Source organism: Tasmannia lanceolata, unplaced genomic scaffold (genome assembly GCF_043159265.1).
Source record: "Tasmannia lanceolata isolate RefF3 unplaced genomic scaffold, GAP_Taslan_0.1 ptg000015l, whole genome shotgun sequence".
NCBI lineage: Eukaryota > Viridiplantae > Streptophyta > Magnoliopsida > Canellales > Winteraceae > Tasmannia > Tasmannia lanceolata.
In genome coordinates, this window is record NW_027518692.1 from 20154924 (window position 1) to 20175229 (window position 20306).

At 40.8% G+C, this 20306-nt stretch overlaps 2 protein-coding genes across 2 annotated transcripts; one reads left to right on the forward strand and one right to left on the reverse strand.

Moving 5' to 3' along the window:
- Window positions 1-856: 856 nt before the first annotated feature.
- LOC143845454 (exosome complex exonuclease) lies at window positions 857-3388 on the reverse strand. Its single transcript, XM_077353808.1, has 2 exons — window positions 3006-3388; window positions 857-2491 (listed from the first exon to the last, which is right to left on the reverse strand). Exon 2 carries the CDS (start codon window positions 2437-2439, stop codon window positions 1201-1203), a length of 1239 nt encoding a protein of 412 aa, XP_077209923.1. The 5' UTR covers window positions 2440-2491; window positions 3006-3388; the 3' UTR covers window positions 857-1200.
- A 10102-nt stretch (window positions 3389-13490) lies between these two features.
- On the forward strand, window positions 13491-14342 carry LOC143891831 (uncharacterized). The gene has a single exon (XM_077396342.1). The coding sequence runs from the start codon at window positions 13491-13493 to the stop codon at window positions 14340-14342; it is 852 nt and encodes a 283-aa protein (XP_077252457.1).
- The last annotated feature ends 5964 nt before the right edge of the window (window positions 14343-20306 follow it).

Consider the following 20306-nt stretch of genomic DNA (forward strand, 5'->3'; position numbering starts at 1 on the left):
TAAAGTTCTTCGAACTGATCATGAAGACCTTGAAGATTCAAGAGAGTATGCCAGTGAGCTTTTTCTCGAACCCATCATTATCATCACCATCACTGTCATCATATATGGAGTTAATCTTATCTTCTCTAAATTGCTTCTCATTGATTCTCCATAACCTACTTCACTGTCATTATCTAAATGCCTGTAATATCTCCCAGGGAGAAAATATGAAAGCTCAAAATGGTCATGCTTCAAATCCATGCCGATTGATCTGCTTGTGTTATCATTAACTGAACCTGGTCTTTTTTTGTCCTTCACAAGTTCACTTATGCTGTGTTGGTTGCACCAAGTCCCGGCAGCTGTCGGGATTTTGAAGGAATTTCAGATGCCATTCGTTGTTTTGTTGCCAATATTGCATTGAACTCCCACGAAACTCCTTGGAATGTCTCCTAGGTAATTGTTGCATGTGTGCTGAGGTGGAATTCTTGTCCCCTCCCTATAGCTTTCAAACCAAATTCCTCCCCCCCCCCAAAAGGTGGAATTTTGCTTGGAAAATCTTGGGAATGGTGCTCTCTCTCTCTCTCTCTCTCTCATAGGACTACCAAGCATAAGATTTCCTAGTGCATCCAAAGCCATTTTCATCCATCTTGCCTCTTCTTTTCTTCACTTTGATTTGTGCAAGAGTCTTTGGTCCTGTAAATGCAGTAGGGTTTCGATCCCTTTGCACTCGGGTCTGCGGAAATCTGTGGAAAGAACTGGCAGTCTTGCCTGTCTTTTTTCCCTCTCTTGTTTATAAAGCAGAAGCACCATTATTAAAAAAAAGGAGGTGCTGACATCATTTTTCCCCAACAAAATAATTTTACTTCTGCACAAATAATCAAGTTGAATTGCAAAATAATTATTTAATTTTGCACTAGCAAGAGTCCATGAGCTTTCTTTGGTCCTGATTCTCACAATTCTTAGTTGTGTGGGCATCAACAAAGAGTCACTTATACAGAAAAAAAAATGAATAGGGAATTGATATTATCTATGAATAAGTTACAGGGAAAATAGGATTACAGAACATCGATAACATGTTGGTAGAACATCTATAACATGTTGGTAGTAGTCGTTAATCCATCTGTAATAGCATCTGAACATCAAATTTCTTGAACTCTATTTTATCATCTGGGCCCTTGTGTGCAAGGCCAAGTGACGATCAACCCAAGTTGGTTTCCGCATTCATCGGAGTCTAATACCATGCACCAAGAACACATTTCCTTTATATCTAACTAACCTTTCCTTAGCCCCCACGCACCAAACATGGCCCTGCAACTCCAACGCCCCTTTCATTCCTGCTATTTCCCACACAAACTTGAACAGCCCAAGAGCCCTATCCAACTGCTTTATCCCACTCCATACCATCCTCTCATTTTCTGATGTCAAAACCTTCCCAACACACAGGCAAAAACTACCACTACCTCTCCCATAAACACCTCCACGAACTTCTACTTCAATATCTCTAACACTCCCATTTAGATAATACAGCAAGAGCGTGAACAGACATCGAGACGAGTGCCCCAAGTTGGCTGTCAGCTTCTTCTGAACTAAGAATTCTTGATGCCGCGCCTCCCTATAGCCTAAATCTCCATCAATTAACACATCCTTGATCTGATAGAGCCCTTCTCTCATCCCCTCGAGCTTCAATACATGATCTTCCAACCTCTTCTCGTGTTTTAAGCACTTTGCAAGGTCACCAAACATCTCTAGAACATCACCCCATCTACGAGAAGGCCGATGATCAGCCTTCTTTGTGGGGGCAAGTCTCATCCACGAAGGTGAGTCAGTGGCAGAGGAATTCATGGTTTTTGTCAAGAATTGTATACAGTTTGAAACTATCTGCTCTCCCAATTGCACTCCAATTGTGATGGGATGACTACACAATACACCCATTTCAGATTTCAAGTTGTTTAATTGTTCAACAAGTGCCCCCCTCCATATATGGTGCTGCGTCACTTGTGGGCAAATCTTCAAGCGTACAGACTTCCTCTGTTGTGCAGAGACATCAAGAAAGTCACTTACTTTGGTGAGGGAGTTGAGAATTAAGGACTCTCTCTCATTTGGTTTACTAAAGCAAGTATTAGGTATGGAGTGGGTGGCCGAAAAATGTTGTTTCTGCATCGATGGAGCCGCAATGAAGGCCCTGCCAAGTGACTTGAACTCGTTCATCTCACGATCGATATGATCATCTATGACAATCGAATTTTCATCCATGTTCATTAGCCTTCCATTGTTCATGTCCACATTTTTCAATATATGGGTGAGTTTAAGAAACTTTGGATAGGCCTTTTCGTACCATTCTGATGGCGGGAACTCTTCTTCGAGCTCTTGTGAGTGATGGTAGAAGCACACGTTTAAACGCCTGAGCCCAATATGCTTACTTGCAAGAAGGAACTTTGAGCAAAACCCAAGTTTCAGCATAATTGGAGAACCTACAATGGCTTAGTCCTGTTACTGATCACTGCTCTCTTTCCTGCTTAATAGCATAAATCAGGGTGATACAAACACATTTCTCAATTAAAAAATTACACATTGCTATGCACGTAATGGTATTTCTTTGTGGCATTCTTTCAAACATCAGGCATGCATTTTTACAAACGAGGAAAGAAGATTGAAGTGGAGGTATTGAAAAAGATATTGGAACCCCCTAAATTTAATAACCCATTTCGAATCCGAATCCACATGCAAAACCCAGATACAAAAAGGCCTCCCACTCGTAATCTATAACAAGGATCCAAAACCCTGAAAACCATCACACACCAGGAAATGCAACACAAACACTAGAAAAGGAACAAAAGAATTTCCTTCATAATGATAGTTATAGGCTACTGATATTGGCACTGCCAAGTTTTAATAAGCAAACAACGGCTTGTCCTTTCTTTTCTAATTGGCTGATGAGAGTTTTTTGGGAAATATAATAACCTCTGATGGTTGTTTAAATAATAAAAGACAAGATGAGCTAGTGCAATTATCAAAGCATGGTATACCTGATTAAAAAGAAATGTAGAATGGCGATGCTACCCCATACTCTTCCTTGGATTAAAATTTGAAATTTGTAAAAAGAGCCCTCATTCTGAACTAAAAGGCCACATATTGTTTGGAGTTTGATGTCAAATGGACATATGGCGTCCACATATTCTTTGGAGTCTGATGCCAAATGAACATACGGTGTCAGGTGTCGAGGCCTTTGCCTAGAAGAAGATAAGGAAAATTATATGGTAACAGAGGGTAAAGCCGATGGGAGAAACCAACAATGAGCATGTGCCCATGTGAGTCTGTGATTTTCCTTAACCAAAGGACTTGTATGTCACTTGTGATGTGGAGAGAACAACCCTGTTCGGTTGTAAAACTGGTTTCCGAAGCATTACTTAAGAGATAAAAATATCATTAGTTACATAAAAAGACTAAACTGTTTATATTGGCAACCATGGAGTCTTTCGGGGTGGGTTGTAATGCTTATATTTGCAACAAAAGAAAGGGTTTTGTTGATGTGATACCCAAAAACCAAGCAAAACCCCCCGCTTTATTTTGGATTTTGAGTCAAAACTAAACTTTTAACATAATTTTAAGTTCAATGCTAAAGTTAGTTTCAAAACCCAAGACAAATTGGGACCTAAATAACAAGAAGAACATGGAGAAGAACACTCCTCTTTGTGGGTTCGGGTCATTGACAGTAAGTATGGTTCATCTCCTGGGAATTGGGACTCCGTTGATACTTTCAAAATCAAAGGAATCACAGTATGGAGGGACATATTGCGTTTGAAGTCCTTTTTTGCCCCTGGAGTTCGCTTCAGAGTCTATAGGGGGGATCGAATTCGGTTTTGGCAGGACCCTTGGTGTTCGTCCCATTCTCTTCAAGTTTTATTTCCTGACTTATATATTGTATCTTCTCAGAAAGAAGCTTGGGTATCGGAATGTTTCGAACGGGTCCAAGGGCAAGTGGAGTGGATTCCCAAGTTCCGTCGAGCCTTTTTTGTTCGGGAGTTAAGCGATTACAGCGCCCTTATCTCCTTATTAGGCTCTTGCTTCATCAAGTCTTCGGGCTTAGATCGTCGTATTTGGATTTGGAATCCGTCGGGGATTTTCTCTGTTAAATCTTTTTATCTCCATCTGATCCCCACTCTAGTGGAGCACGCGTCCTCCGCGGTTTGGCGCCTTGCATGCCCTCCAAGAGTTGCTTTCTTTGGGTGGTCGGTTAGCTGGGGACGAATTCAGACGATAGATTTCTTACGGAAGAGAGGAATGTGGCTGGTGGATCACTGCCCCCTATGTCTATCCGCCGGGGAATCCATCGACCACCTATTTATACATTGCCAGGTTGCTTCATATATTTGGGGTCATCTCTTTTCTAGATTTGGAGTCAGTTGGGTTGCTTCCAATTCTATGGCCGAATTTATTAGGAGTTGGGACTGGGCTCCGTGGAAGAGGAAAGGTAGAATTTTGTGGAAGATGTGTCTCTTAGCCTCCTGGTGGTTCTTGTGGAAAGAGCGGAATGCGCGGGTCTTTGAAGGGAAGGTCAGGTCCCCATATTGGATTTATATACAGGTGGTAGCAGCGGTCATCTCCTGGGCCCGTTCACTTCCTCTTTTTCGGTTTGTTTCTGCGTATGCCCTTTGGGAAGGGTGGTCAACCATATGCATGGAATCGGTTAACAAAGTGAAATCTCGACCCTCATGGTCCCCCCCGCCACCGGGGTCTCTGAAGCTCAATTTTGACGGTTCCTCTATCGGTAACCCAGGAGCGGCTGGAGTGGGGGGGTTATGTCGGAACCATAAAGGGGAAGTCATTTGGGCCTATTCGGGACCTCTTGGATATGCCGACTCGTCTGAGGCGGAGGTTCGAGCCATTCACAGTGGGATTCTTTCCATGCCTCGCTTGGAGTGCGACAGTCTGATTGTCGAAGGCGATTCCGTAAATGTTATTAGCTGGCTTTCGGGAGACGCTTCTCCCCCTTGGAGATTTGTGCACTTCTTTGAGGAGATAGAGGATAGAGGAAAGGGCTACTCCATGGTCTTTCAGCATGTCCGGAGATCGGCCAATGTGGCAGCCGACTCTCTGGCTAAGAGTGGTGTTTCCCGGGCCGAATTGGAGTGTTTTGACTATCTCCCCCCTTGAGTCATTGTCTTGCTATTTTATTTGCTCATTGTTCCGACAGGACCATCTCGGTTCTGCTTATTCATATATATAAATATATATTCTGTTGCTTTCTTCAAAAAAAAAAATAACAAGAAGAACATAAGATGATTAAGGGCGCGTGTTATTAGATTAAGAGCAACTCCAGTTTTCATTATGATATCTTTCTCATTATTTTGAAGATTTCATAAGGATAAATGAGAAATTAAACTTAATTTGGATAAATGTGACAATTCACAATTATTCGGTAATTTCGAAAGTTCAAATCGAGGTTTTTTTTTTTTTTAAAGAGAAGTCTTCTGCTCTGCTTTATTTGCAAAAAGAGTCTTCTAGTTTGACAATTTGCAAATAGCGTCATCACATTTGAGTGAATTTTGCAAATCTGGTCATGCCATAAGTTTGTGACCAAAATACCCATGAGAGTTTTTTGAATCGTAAAAATGGCGAAACATCCATATATGTGAAAAGGCAAAAATTACTTTGCGAAAAAGACAAAAAATACCCATGACACTCAACTATATGTTTTGATAGGGCGAGTCCCACAATTCAACTCAAACCGTGCATAGGGTGAAGGCCCACCATTTTACACCTCGATCCTGTTCGTTTTAGATTGTGACACCCGATGGTGAGGGCCCCAACCTATTATTGGCCCAAAGTTGTATTGACTTTGGGCCAATAATAGGTTGGGGCCCTCACCATCGGTTGTCACAATCTGAAACAAACAGGGCCCTCGTGTTTCGATAGTGTGGGCTCTTTAATATTTTGATAGGGTGGCTCCCACCAACTCAAACCCATGCACTGGGTGAGGCCCACCATTTTACCTCATGTTTTGATGGGATAGGCCCCACAATATCCCCCGAGCCTATGCGTAGGTGGGGCCCACTATTTTACACCTCATGCTTTGACGGACGGGAGTCAATTTGATTTTTTACACTGTAATTTTCATCTTTTTTTCACATATATGGACATTTTGGTCTCTTTAAGAGTGAAAAAAGAAATCTAAAATAAGTATTTTGGTCACAAATTTATGACATGACTTGATTTGTAAAAGGAAAATGATAACAACAGATACGAGAACTCAACATTGAGAATCTGTCATGTGGGCAAAACAATCACCTTTTTGGTGATTTTCTTAAACATAAGGCCTGTTTTATGTCACTTGTGACATGGTGACAACTTATTTGTTTGGTCTCTCCAGCATTACTCTTTACAAAATTCTCTCATATGTGAGTATTTATTAGGAGATTATTATGACTATAGGAAGAGAGAGGAATGCTAGACTAAAGGGAAGCCCTTGCAACAATCAAGTAAAAGGGCTCCTCCATTGGCTTGATGACACCATCCAAAAATCAAGTGAAAGGGCTTCCCCATTCGCTGGACGCCTTCAGTCTAGCATTCCTCAGATAGAGAAGCTCAGGAAAATCCTAATAAAATAAAGGAGTGGCAATCATGGCTTTAAATTTCGGCCAAAATCTGATAATGAGAAAAGGTAATATTTTATTAATTTCGAAACCTAGGCTGAAATTACCCGAAATTTTGGAATAATAATATTTTTTTGAAATTTTTCAAAATTTTAGCTGAAATTTCCGAAATTTGGTAATCGGCGAAATTTGGATTCTGGCAAAATTTTGCGGTTTCGGACCAACCGAAATCCGATACGAGGACGAAATTTATAACCATGACTGCCGATATCAAACGACTCTAGCTTTTCCCATGCTCGGCTCCAGGTCACATAATGCAAATATCAAGGCCCACGTGTTCTCCTATAATTGGTTGGTCAATGTCGGTTTTGGATAATATTCGTACGGGGCCCACCGTGACGCTTCATTAGCTAACCTGCGCATTATGATGATCGCATATTTTGTCTGGGCCCACCAGATCATTGAATGCTGGGCCCACTAGATGGACTGTCTAGATTGATGATCTGACTAAAACATCCTTCCCACCAGAAACTTATTGTAAGGTTTGCAGACAAAAGTTTCCATCACGTGAGAGCAGGCGTCAGCGACAGTAGTCACGTGAGTCCCTCACTTTTTGAAACGACAAGAATACCCTTGTTTTTCCTTCGAAATTGCGTACCGGCCAGGATCCATTTTTTTATTCTTGCACGTAATTATCTTCTCAAGTCGCTTGGGTTAACGTAAAAGCCTTCTCGATAATGTAAAGTGTAATAATAAACAAGAAAAGGGAAATGATATTTCCACCCCGTTTCATTTTCACACCCTTTTCCTTGTCTTTTCCTCAAATAACTTTTACTTTCTGTAAAAGTGAAACAAAAGGTGAAAAGGAGGCCATTTTTAGGAAAAGACAAACACGAGCAGGTGGAAATGCCGGAAAAGAGGGTGGAAATATCTGCCCATATTTCAATAAGGCTATGTTCACTTGTTTTTCCCCGAAAGGAAAAGAAATTCAGAGAATCTGTGCAGGAAAAGGTTTCCCTGACTGTTTCTGGACTGTTCACTTGCGCAGGAAAAGGTTTCCAGGGAAACTGCTTGCCCTTCTTTTTGTACTAGTTTTCTCGGGAAACGAAATCCGATTGTTTTTTGTCGTAAATGAAATCCCTAAAAGGGGGGAAATGGGCTTTTCCATGTCATTTTTTGACTAATTGTAGAAATTCCACATGTGTAATTCTATTTTCCCGGGAAAGCAAATGAAATCCCTTTCAATAATGTTTAGGACTCTCAACTATATGATTTGAGTCTTGAATTCAAGTGAGCACTTTTAATGACTCGAAATCGTGATTGAATGTGACCGGTTGCGTGAAAATACTAAGGGTGTTTCAACTTTCAAATAGGAATGTATTAAAGCAAGCGCATTATATCATTGGCGATTCGAATTAGAATTTGATTACTAGAATTCGATTTCGTTTATATCAAATTTCAGATGTAAGAGTACGGAATTAAATGGGGCAACGGTATGATATCTGCACGTGGGCCGAAATTCAAAATGGAGATCGAAATATGATTGCCGCTCGAACTTTGTAATTGCTAGAAGTTTGAATTCAAATTATGAGAGAGGGGGCACATGAAACATTTGGTGGTTTGGGCCGTGCGTTGTTTCAAATGTCGGGGCAGTGGTTCGTTGACAATTGGTTTGCTTACGTGTTGAAGAGACAATGTAAGACAGAGCGGTTAGAGGATGGTCGGTCAGTAACGTCGAGAACCCGGGGGGGGGGGGGGGGGGGTAAATACGAGGATAAAAGATTGTAAAAAAACTCTATAGACATCGACATACAACCTGTATCTTTTCTTTTATCTAGGAGTAGTTTGTAATGTAGATTCTTTCTTTTCTCTACATTTTCTTTCTGTAATTTGAATTATATAAGGTGAAGGAAATCAACGGACATAGCCTCAAATAATGTATTCTCTGGTAAATTTCTTTCTCTTTACACTAAACGAATTATTAAGTCCGTGTTCACAAGGCATTCTAACCAACAGTTGTTTGATCGCGGTTCTTACATTACTCAAATTCAAGGTACATTTTAATTAATTGGAAAGGCATTCGAAAACCTTGGATTGAAGGATATTCCTTCTCCTATAAAGTAGAGTGTAGGATTTTTGTATCAAAACCCTCTTGCTGGCACTTGTGAAAAGGATCTGATATCTTTTTTCACAAACATAACAAGGGAACTTAGCTGTGAGTTTTTCCTTTTTACCCACATTCGAGAAACACACATAATCTGTTATGATAAGTTTTCCCAAAAAGACATTTATGATTAGTTTTCCCAAAAAGATTTACTTTTTACAAGACTTTCCCGCAAATCAAACATCACATAAGAATAAAAACCGATTATAACCAGCACCCATTTTCGGATTCCAACAAAAATACTCGAATTTTCATTTTCTGGCTCATAAATCCATGCAAGAAGAACAGAAATACCACGTGAGCAGATACAGTACATAAATTTTTATCCATTCTTTTAAAAAAATTCCCATTTCTTAGTGTTCTGAATTGAGTGTGATGAGGTAGCTGGGTACGAATATTTGCAGAGCCCATTTGGAAATAAATCAATAAAAAGAGGGAGGAAAATGACAAATGCTATTTGATTATTTTATGTCATTTTTTTTTAAAAATTGTGCGGGAACACAAACTCATAAAAACACGAACACCTAGGAATGATGTAGTGGCCCTCTTTTGTTTACTATTGGCGAGTTTTTTTTAAATGGTGTAAGCTCTTATAGTCCCTTATTTTTTAAAAAGTACTGTACCGGCCACATCATAGGATGATCCTAACCGTCCATAAGATGGAACACAACGTAAATAGGTTGTTCCCCAAAAATCATTTCCATAGGATGATCCTAGCCCTCCGATCTATTGAGGTTTCCATAATATGCAATTCTATATAGATCGGAGGAGGGTTGGGATCGTACTATGGAAATGATTTTTGGGGAACAACCTATTTACCTTGTGTTTCATCTTAATGACGGTTTGGATCATCCTATGATATGGGCCCTACAATACTTTTTGAAAAATAAGGGACTATAAGGGCTCACACCATATAAAATCTCTGCATTTACAATGGGAAGTGATATATTTGCCCCCTTTCTTCCCCGAGCCACCCTCTCTAGTGTATGTATGACTACCTTTTATACTACAAGGAGGTGGCTTGGGGAGAAAATGGGGAGGATATATTATTTCCCATTTAGTATTTATGCTTGGGAATTGCTAGCGTCCATCGCAAAAGGGTTTTCGCGGCTGGTCTATGCACATCAGACCAGTCATTGCGATGGAGCTTAGCAAATCCCTTTATGTTTATAATTCATTATCCATTAGGACGATGAACTTTTCAAAAAGTACGATCTGTCTATTCGGCGGGACACAATGTAAATAAGTTGTGCCCCAAAAATCATTTCCATAGGATGATTCTACCCCTCTGATATATTTAGGGGCTCCACATTATGGAAAATTCTATACATCAGAGCGTTAGAATAATCCTATGGAAATGATTTTTGGGGCACAACTTATTTACAATGTGGCCCAACAAATGGACCGATTGGATCATCTTATGGTGTGGGTTGTACCGTGCTTTGAAACATAAGGGTTTATACAGCCACACATCGCATAAAATCTCATATATTAGAGTTTTTATATTGTTTAAAAGCTCGGGGCTAGAGTTAGGGCTGCAACTTGGGTCGGCCTCAACCCAATTTTGGCTCGGGTTGGGTTGGCTTTTCCCAGCCGATTTGGGCTAGGGTTGAGGCGTTGGGCAATCAACCCCGACCTCTGTCCTCTAATGTTATTGCGATTTCTTAGGGTTGTGCTTTTCTTTTAAGTATTTTTCTATTTGGCCCTCGGTTAACCTGAACCCAACCCAACTCTACGCGGCCTGATTTGGAAAAAAGCAAGTTAGACGAGTTGGGTTAGGGTTGAGAGATTCAGAGGCGGGTTGAGTTAACCGAGGCTTGGGTTGGGTCTGGTTAGGGTCGAGGGAATGCTATCTCAGGTTGGGTTAGCGTTGGCCTCAGCCCGATCCAACCCAACCCGAGTTGCACCCCTAGTTAGAGCGGGACTCAAATTGGTATTGGAGTGAATCAACTCGGTGGGAGGAGTCGTGGTCCACAGACAACATCTCTCTCTCTCTCTCTCTCTCTCTCTCTCTCTCTCTCTCTCTCATAGCTGATTTCCTTGTCGGTCACTCTCTGTTTGGAAATCATTTTTCTTTCCTTATTTCTTTTGTAATCTTCTTGCCATGCTTTTTCTAAACCTAATAATTGACAAGCCCATCTTTGATAGATACAACCTCTTCATTTCAAACCTAAAACCAACAGCTGAAACTTATAATTAACTTCCTTCAGTTGATTAAAAACCATCCATGCCGGCTTGCAGCCCCTCTAACTCCCACCTTCTTAGCCTAACTGCCATTTTTTTGGGCTTCAGATCCCCTCACTAATCTCCCCTGCAACCTCTTTAACCTTCATGGGAAAAAATCAAACCCAAAATATCAATGCAGTACCCAACCCAGTTTTGCCACTTTTCCTCATGCTTTCCCATTTAGATTTAATTTGATTGAATGTCACAAACATCCTTCCCAAAACATCCCTCCACCAACCAGTCAACCTTTACCCATTTGATTTCTTTAACTATAAAATAAAAATTCCCTCTCTATTCTTGCCTTATCCTACTCCAACCTTTGATCTAAACCCTTCATAATAGCCTGACCTATGGATCTATGATGCAGCCCACACGACAAGTTTGAAGCCCAGATGAACCATCCTAAGCAAGTGAGAAGGTCAGCCCGCATCCAAGCCCAACACAAGGCCCATGTCCAACTTGAATCCATTAAGCATAAAGACCATCATGGACACGCTGATCTAGCTGGAGTCCTGCATTAATGAGTCTGACCACTTTTTGGAGTCCGCTTTTGGACCTCTAGATGGACGAATCAGAGAAAATGCTTAACTAGGAAGTTGTAGGTGTTTGAATTATCTTTCCAACAGATATTCATGGTCCTAATTTGGCTCAGTGGTTGAAGAGTTATGACTATTTTGGTAGACTATGTTTGCTAGCTTTGACTAGTTAATGTGTTTAGAGTTCCTAAACTATTAATGATGTATGTGCGTCCCTAAACTAGTTAGTGGACTAGTTTGAATGAATTTTCTCATGTATTTCTCTATTTAAAGAGTATCAAACATATGTAATGGAGTTAGTTGAATATTTGAATGAAAATTTGCTTAGTGCATTTTTCCTTGAACCTTGAAGAGTTCTTCCTTGAAACCTCGAAGAGTTTCACTTATTCCTTGAAGAGTAGGAGCTTTCCCCTATTGTTTGCATCCTTGAAGAGTTGCAACCATCAATCTAGAAGAATTGATGTTATCTATCTTCCTTGGCAACCTAGACGAGTAGCCATTGAAGTTATCTTTCTCTATTTTGCCCCGCTCTATTTCCAGAAACTTGTCCATTCGCATTCATCCACTTCCATCACCATTTCAAGCCCTTTCCAGTATTTTTCTGAGCAAACTTTTGTCAGCAACGTTGTAGATCTTTGAGTCCTTAAAATTTTGGCTTTTGAATCAAGTCATTCCGACCTATATCGAGGGAGATACGCTTATTTTACCGAACTTGCGCAAATATGTTTTTCTTGAATCCGAATTCTTGAGCATTTGAGTGTGTGTCTGTCACTCTCCCGATCCTTAGTCCAAGAAGCCTAGAAGAGGCTTGCATCATTTTGGTATCAGAGCTTTGGAGGAGAGGACAATGCCTCCAAGACAAGCCCGACGTCGAGGTGGTAGAACAATCCCCTTGGATGAAGTACACACACTTGTTGAAAATTTGCAGCAGCATATGCAGCAACAAATCAATGATTTGACTCGAGAAGTTGAACGTCTTTGTGCTGAAGCAAACAATCCTCCACCCCATTCCAGATCTGGAAGAGCCAATGGTGATTCTTCTTCTTCAGAAAGTATTCAATCTTTGCGACAAGGTAGGCGCCCTCAACCCCACACACAAGGTGTTCGAGAACCGGATTGGGAAAAGGAAATCAAGAGAGACATTCCAGAATTTCTAGGAACTGATTCCCCTGATGAAATCATTGATTGGTTAACACTTGTGAATGAAGTTTTGATTATAGAAATGTCCCGGAAGAGCGTCGTGTTGGCATCATTGCCATGCGATTCCGAGGCAAGGCCATAGCTTGGTGGAGACGTGAGAAGCAAACTCGCCACTCCGTCGGTAAAGATCCTATCACTCAATGGAGAAAGATGGAGGGCAAGATCCGCAAGTACTTCCTTCCCAAAGGATATAAGAGGGATTTGTACCAACGGTACCAAAATTTGAGGCAAGGTACGCGATCGGTGGAACAATACACCAATGAATTCAATGAGTTGGTAATTCGCAACAATATTCAAGATCCGGAGGAGATGCTCGTGAACAAGTATTTGGGAGGCCTTCAACTTCATATCCAAGACACCCTTGATGTTCTTGACATCTGGGATTTGGGAGATGCACACCAAAGAGCTCTCAAGGTGGAGCGTTCGCGCTCTCGAAAGCAACAATCCACATCCTTCACAAATCGAGCAGTTCAAGGTGCGGTTGGCACCAACAAAGCCGGAAACACAAGTGCACACACCAATAGCATCAACAAAGCCTCTGCCCCACCCAAGGGTTCTAATCAACCCCCTCCTACCGGTCAAAGCTCTACAATCGGTATGCGTTGTTATTCATGTGGTGAGATAGGACATCGTGCTAGCAATTGTCGGAAGCGACAAGCGGGTAAAGCATTACTTGTGGAAAATGAATCTGATGATCCGGGTGAGGAAGACACTGATATTGACCCAAAGGATGATGAGAGTAACTTGGAGGATTAGCAAGTGCTTAATGCCGATACCGGTGAGTTCCTTATGATGTGGAAAATTTTTCTAACTCTAAAACAAGAAGCTGGAAATCGTTGGTTGCACAACAACATTTTCCACTCGGCATGCACCGTTTCTGGAAAGGTATGTCGATTAATCATTGATTCCGGATGTTGTGAAAATGTAATTTTTGAGGCGGCGGCAAGCAAGCTGAAATTGGAGTTGAAAGAACATCCAACCCCTTACAAGATGTCTTGGTTAAAGCGAGGTATGGAGGTAACCGTTTCCAAACGTTGTCTTGTCAATCTTTCTATTGCTTCCATCTACTTTGACAAGATATGGTGTAATGTTATACCTATGGATTGTAGTCATATCATCCTTGGCCGTCCATGGCAATTTGATAAGAAAACAATCCATGACGGGTATCGCAACACTTACTCTTTTGACTATGGAGGAAAGAAGATTACTTTAGCACCTATTAAAGAGTCAATTCAAACTACTTTGGTTGAAAACTCCCCATCCTCTAATTTTCTTGTGATGAAAGATGTAAAGAGTGCTATGGAAGGGGTTAGTGTTATATACATCTTACTTAACAAGTCCGATATTGGAGATGTGGTTGCACCAATCATTCCGAATCAAGTCAAGCCTCTTTTGGAAGAATTTAAAGATCTATTTCCATTAGACCTTCCCTCTGGCCTTCCCCCCATGAGAGACATTCAGCACCAAATTGACTTGCTGCTCGGTGCATCTTTACCCAACCTAGCTCACTATCGGATGAGTCCAGTGGAGCATGAAGAACTACAACGGCAAATCATGGAACTATTGAACAAAGGTTTCATAAGAGAGAGCCTCAGCCCATGTGCCGTTCCAGCCCTTTTGGTGCCGAAGAAAAATGGCACTTAGAGAATGTGTGTTGATAGTAGAGCCATCAACAAAATCACCATCAAATATTGCTCTCCGATCCCTCGTCTTAATGATCTCTTGGACCAACTTTCAGGTGCCACCATCTTCTCAAAGTTAGACTTAAAGAGTGGATATCATCAAATCCGAATCAAGCCCGGAGATGAATGGAAGACGGCATTCAAGACCAAAGATGAACTATTTGAGTGGCTAGTCATGCCATTTGGATTGTTTAATGCACCTTCCACCTTCATGAAGTTCATGACACAGGTTCTAAAGCCGTATCTTGGACGTTTTGTGGTTGTTTATTTTGATGATATTTTGATTTTTAGTAAGACTACTAATGAGCACTTGTAGCACCTTCAAGATGTGTTACGCCTGCTAAGGCAAGCACGCTTATTTGCAGCCCCTAAAAAGTGTTACTTCATGGTGCCACAAATCCTATTCCTTGGATTTAACATTTCAAGAGAAGGGATTTCAGTTGATGATGCCAAGATCAAGGTGACAAGAATGGCCAACCCCAATAAACGTGCATGAAGTTCGAAGTTTCCATGGCCTAGCTTCCTTCTACCGACGATTCATTACATACTTCAGTTCTATTGCTGCCCCACTCACTTCTTGTATGAAGAAAGGTGTTTTTGAGTGGACCATTGAAGCCCAAAGAAGCTTTGAACAACTCAAGGAAAAGTTATGTACAGCCCCGGTCCTTGCGCTTCCCAACTTCGATCTCATTTTTGAGGTTCATTGTGATGCATCCGGAACCGGCATAGGAGGAGTTCTAAGTCAAGGAGGACATCCCATTGCATTCTTCAGTGAGAAGTTGAATGGTGCCAAACTCAAATATAGTACCTATGATTTGGAGTTTTATGCCTTGTTTCGCACACTTGAGCATTGGAGGCAATACCTAATCCATAGAGAATTTATTTTGTACACTGACCATGAAGCATTGAAGTACATTTCAGGTCAACAAAAGCTAAATTCTCAGCGTGCAAAATGGGCGGAATATCTTCAAGATTTCACCTTCAACATCAAGCACAAGGCGGGTGTACAAAATCAGGTTGCCGATGCTCTCAGCCGAAAGAAAAGCTTGCTCAATACCATGCGCACTACTATGCTCGGCTTTGACTCATTCCAACAGCTATACATGGAGGATGAATACTTCTCCAAACTCATATCATATGCTCAAGATGAGAAGCTTGCTGATTTCACCTTATGTGATGGTTTTCTCTTCAAAGGAAATCGCTTATGTGTACCGGATTGCTCTCTTCGGCAAAAGGTGATTGGTGAAATACATAATGAAGGTCATTTCGGTCGTGACAAAACTCTCCAACTTGTTTCAGCAAAGTACTTTTGTCCACATGAGAAACGGGATGTACATCGTTATGTTATGAGATGCCGAAATTGCCAAATTGGTAAGGGACAAACTACAAATGCCGGTCTCTATTTGCCTTTGCCTATACCACATGCACCATGGGAAGATATATCCATGGATTTTGTCCTTGGATTGCCACGGACACACCGAGGAATGGATTCCATATTTGTTGTCGTTGATAGGTTTTCCAAAATGGAACATTTCATACCTTGCCGAAAGACTATGGATGCCTCACGCATTGCTAGCTTATTTTTCAAAGAAATCTTCAGAATGCATGGAGTACCAAATGCCATCACTTCAGACCGAGACACGAAGTTCCTTAGTCACTTTTGGCGTCAATTATGGAAGAGTATTGGGACCACACTACAGTATAGCACTGTGTTCCACCCTCAAACTGATGGGCGAACCGAAGTTGTAAACCGATCATTGGAAAATTTGTTGAGAACCTTGATTGATGACAATCCCCGTTCTTGGGAAGACCGCCTATCACTTGGAGAATTTGCTTACAACAGTTCAGTGAACCATTTTACAGGTTGCAGCCCTTTCTTGGTTATCTATGGGCGACAACCCAAGTCAGCACTAGATATTGCACCTATTCCATTTGCTGAAAAGCCCATTGCCCAAGTTGAAGATTTTGTATCTCAAATGAAGGTTATACATGAAGATGTTAATCGTAAGCTGGAAAGTAAATCTGAGACCTATAAGAAGGCTGTTGATAAGAGGCGTCGTAAAGTCATATTTGAACCCGGAGATTTTGTTTGGGCTTACTTGCCACCAGAACGTCACCCCGTTGGAAGCTACAACAAGCTTAGTGATAGAAAGCTTGGTCCACTTGAAGTACTTGAACGCATCAATCCCAATGCGTATCGTCTCAAGCTTCCTTCCCATATGAAGATACATGATGTGTTTAACGTCCGCCATTTGACACCTTATATGGGAGATTCCACTGATGATGATACCTCGAATTCAGAGACGAATTCTTTCAAACAATGGGGGAATGATGCAGCCCACACCCATGAGGTTGACAAGTTTGAAGCCCAGATGAATCATCCTAAGCAAGTAAGAAGGTCAGCCCGCATCCAAGCCCAACACAAGGCCCATGTCCAACTTGAATCCATTAAGCATAAAGACCACCATGGACACGTTGATCGAGCTAGAGTCCTGTATTAATGAGTCTGACCACTTTTTTGGAGTTCATTTTTGGACCTCTAGATGGACGAATCAGAGAAAATGCTTAACTAGGAAGTTGTAGGTCTTTGAATTATCTTTCCAACAGATATTCATGGTCCTAATTTGGCTCAGTGGTTGAAGAGTTATGGCTATTTTGGTAGACTGTGTTTGCTAGCTTTGACTAGTTAATGTGTTTAGAGTCCCTAAACTATTAATGATGTATGTGAGTCCCTAAACTAGTTAGTGGACTAGTTTGAACGAATTTTCTCATGTATTTCTCTATTTAAAGAGTATCAAACATATGTAATGGAGTTAGTTGAAAATTTGAATGAAAATTTGCTTAGTGCATTTTCCCTTGAACCTTGAAGAGTTCTTCCTTGAAACCTCGAAGAGTTTCACTCATTCCTTGAAGAGTAGGAGCTTTCCCCTATTGTTTGCATCCTTGAAGAGTTGCAACCATAAATCTAGAAGAATTGATGTTACCTATCTTCCTTGGCAACCTAGAAGAGTAGCCATTGAAGTTATCTTTCTCTATTTTACCCCGCTATATTTCCAGAAACCTGTCCATTTGCATTCATCCACTTCCATCACCATTTCAAGCCCTTTTTAGTATTTTTCTGAGCAAATTTTTGTCAGCAACGTTGTAGATCTTTGAGTCCTTAAAATTTTGGCTTTTGAATCAAGTCATTCCGACCTATATCGAGGGAGATACGCTCATTTTACCGAACTTGCGCAAATCCGTTTTTCTTAAATCCGAATTCTTGAGCATTTGAGTGTGTGTCTGTCACTCTCCCGATCCTTAGTCCAAGAAGCCTAGGAGAGGCTTGCATCAATCTACCTTTTGTTCCATCCTTCTTTAGATATGGAGATTCCAAGTCGGAGTGTGTGGCATGAATTGATGCATTTGAGGATTATATATATAAATATGGCCTGAGTCACGCAGAGATAATTAAGTGTGCCAAAGCGATTGTTGGCCTTCATGCCAAATTATTCTTGATAAAGATGGAACGGGAACGATATAGATCGGGAAAAACACCCTTCAATTATTGGTAAGAAATCCGTAATCTCTTTTCCAGAGAATTCACACCAATTATGTATCGAGAGTCTTCAAAAATTCAAGCTAAATTGAGACGTGAGAAAGTCCAAAAGGCTAAGGATCGCGCCAAGAAGAAAGCCACGTAAATAGATTAAAATACAAGTTGTACGTTAGTTTTACAATCAAGATTCAGAGTTGGTGGTGTCAAAAGATTGCCCGAGTTGATTACTTGTGTACAAAAGATGCCACCAACATCATCAAAGAGCCTGGAGAGCCCGAATCACTCGATGGAGCATCGTGATGAAATTATAGATTGCAGCACACGAGTAAGAGCAAATGGAGATGTAGAGTTCTTTGGCACTTTAGAAGAAGAAAGAAGCTATTAAAAAAATATAAGAGGAGAGTTGTCTTGCAAAAATGTAATGCACAATGGAAATTTGCAAAACCGTGGATGTTCTCGGGAAAACGGTGGAATCACTCAACTATTGTGACTACGTCCACCTTTTATTTACACCATAAGTGCGTCGGTTGGATAACCACAACCCAATTGAGATAAAATGAAACTCCTCCATATTATCTATCCAACAAAACAAAAACTCTTCCTAGCACAGATCCAAAAGACTTTCAAATATCTATCATACTCAAACTAAAAAACAAGAAATAAAGACTCTTAAGAGTCGGTGGTTAAATACACGTGTTCACAATTCTCCCCCTCAACACTGACTCGTGCCAACTACGATTCAACCCCGTCGGCCCGGCCCCTCTGCGCCATGCACGAATAAAAATCACGTTTTTCGTGTGATTTTTCATTGTTATTAGATCGATAATCTCTTCTATACCCATCATTTGGCTTCTTATTTTTCTGCTACTTCTGCTTGCTATTCACTGCAAGAGCTTCATCACTTTCTTTCATAGACAATCTAGCCATCTGTGTTGCCAACATCTCTTGATTAATCAAGAGATTCCCCAGCACTAGGAGAGCCTGTTGCATTGGCCAACCACGTATAGCGGTGATAAATCCGCTAAACTCGAGCCTCAAGCTGCAGATAATCATTCTCCCTTTCACTAATCCTAGACTTCTCATCTAATTGACATATTTCATTACACAAGTTTTTAGCTTTCGTAAAATAATCGGAGACAAATTGTGTTAATGAATCAATCTCGTTCTCTAAGAACTGCAGCAGTGCATCGTTTGCCTGTGAAAAGAGAGATAAGAGTGCCTCCCATGCTTCTTTCAGAGTTTTCGCATCTCTAATATGTTCAATCAACTCCTTCTGTATTAATGCCTTCAATATGTACAATGCTTTTCCGCCACAGATCTTCCACTTCCGTAGCGTATCCACTCCCTCTTCTGGTGCCTCGGTGTCGTTGCTATTCGCTATCTCCCATAGATTATGGCCTTGAAGATACGACTCCAAGCACGACTTCCAATAGATCTAATTGGTATTGTTGAGCTTTTCAATCGCCGCCAACATACCAACATTTTCCGCAATCTCTTCTTCCAACCTCGATATCACCTCGAAGCAACCAAAGAATAAACCAGTATTTTTGCCTCAATATCCCCCTCGAAGCAACCAAAGAACAAAACGGTATTCCGATCGAACAACTCGCTCTGATACCACTTGTAAAGTTCTTTGGCACTTTAGAAGAAGAAAGAAACTATTAAAAAAATATAAGAGGAGAGTTGTCTTGCAAAAACGTAATACACAATGGAAAGTTGCAAAACCGTGGATGCTCTTGGGAAAACCGTGGAGCCAGTCAACTGTTGTGACTACGTCCACCTTTTATTTACATCATAAGTGGGTCACTTGGATAAGCACAACCCAATTGAGATAAAATCAAACTCCTCCATATTATCTATCCAACAAAACAAAAAATCTTCCTAGAACATATCCAAAGACTTTCTAATATATATCCTACTCAAACTAAAAAACAAGAAATAAAGACTTTCAAGAGTCGGTGGTGAAATACAGGTGTTTACAGGAGATTTACCCCATTTCTATGATAGCGTTGTTCATACCGAGCATAGTGAAGGATATATTCTGCCTCAGCTACCTTGGATTGAAGAGTTTATCAAAGGCATGATTTCTAGTTGAATCAAGTCCAACCTTCTGTCCACATATGCCGGATTACCAGGCAGATGGAAGTATATGATTCTATGGAGAGGATATCAATTTGAAGACGAAGCAAGCAATTCATCCGTACATATTTACTCCACAACGAGTCTAAATTTCAGTTTGTTCTCTTCATTTCTGTCTAAACTCGAGGGCGAGTTTCTTTCAAGTGGGAGGGACTGACGTAGGACACTAGGATTAGTATATTTCTTTTTTTTCCACCAAGATTAGGAACTTCCTTTCTTTCCTTTTTACTAGGAATAGTATCTTTCTTT

Coding starts and splice junctions, on each gene's coding strand:
- LOC143845454 (XM_077353808.1), bottom strand. CDS start 2,439: ATGCTGAAACTTGGGTTTTGCTCAAAGTTCCTTCTTGCAAGTAAGCAT.
- LOC143891831 (XM_077396342.1), top strand. CDS start 13,491: ATGTGGAAAATTTTTCTAACTCTAAAACAAGAAGCTGGAAATCGTTGG.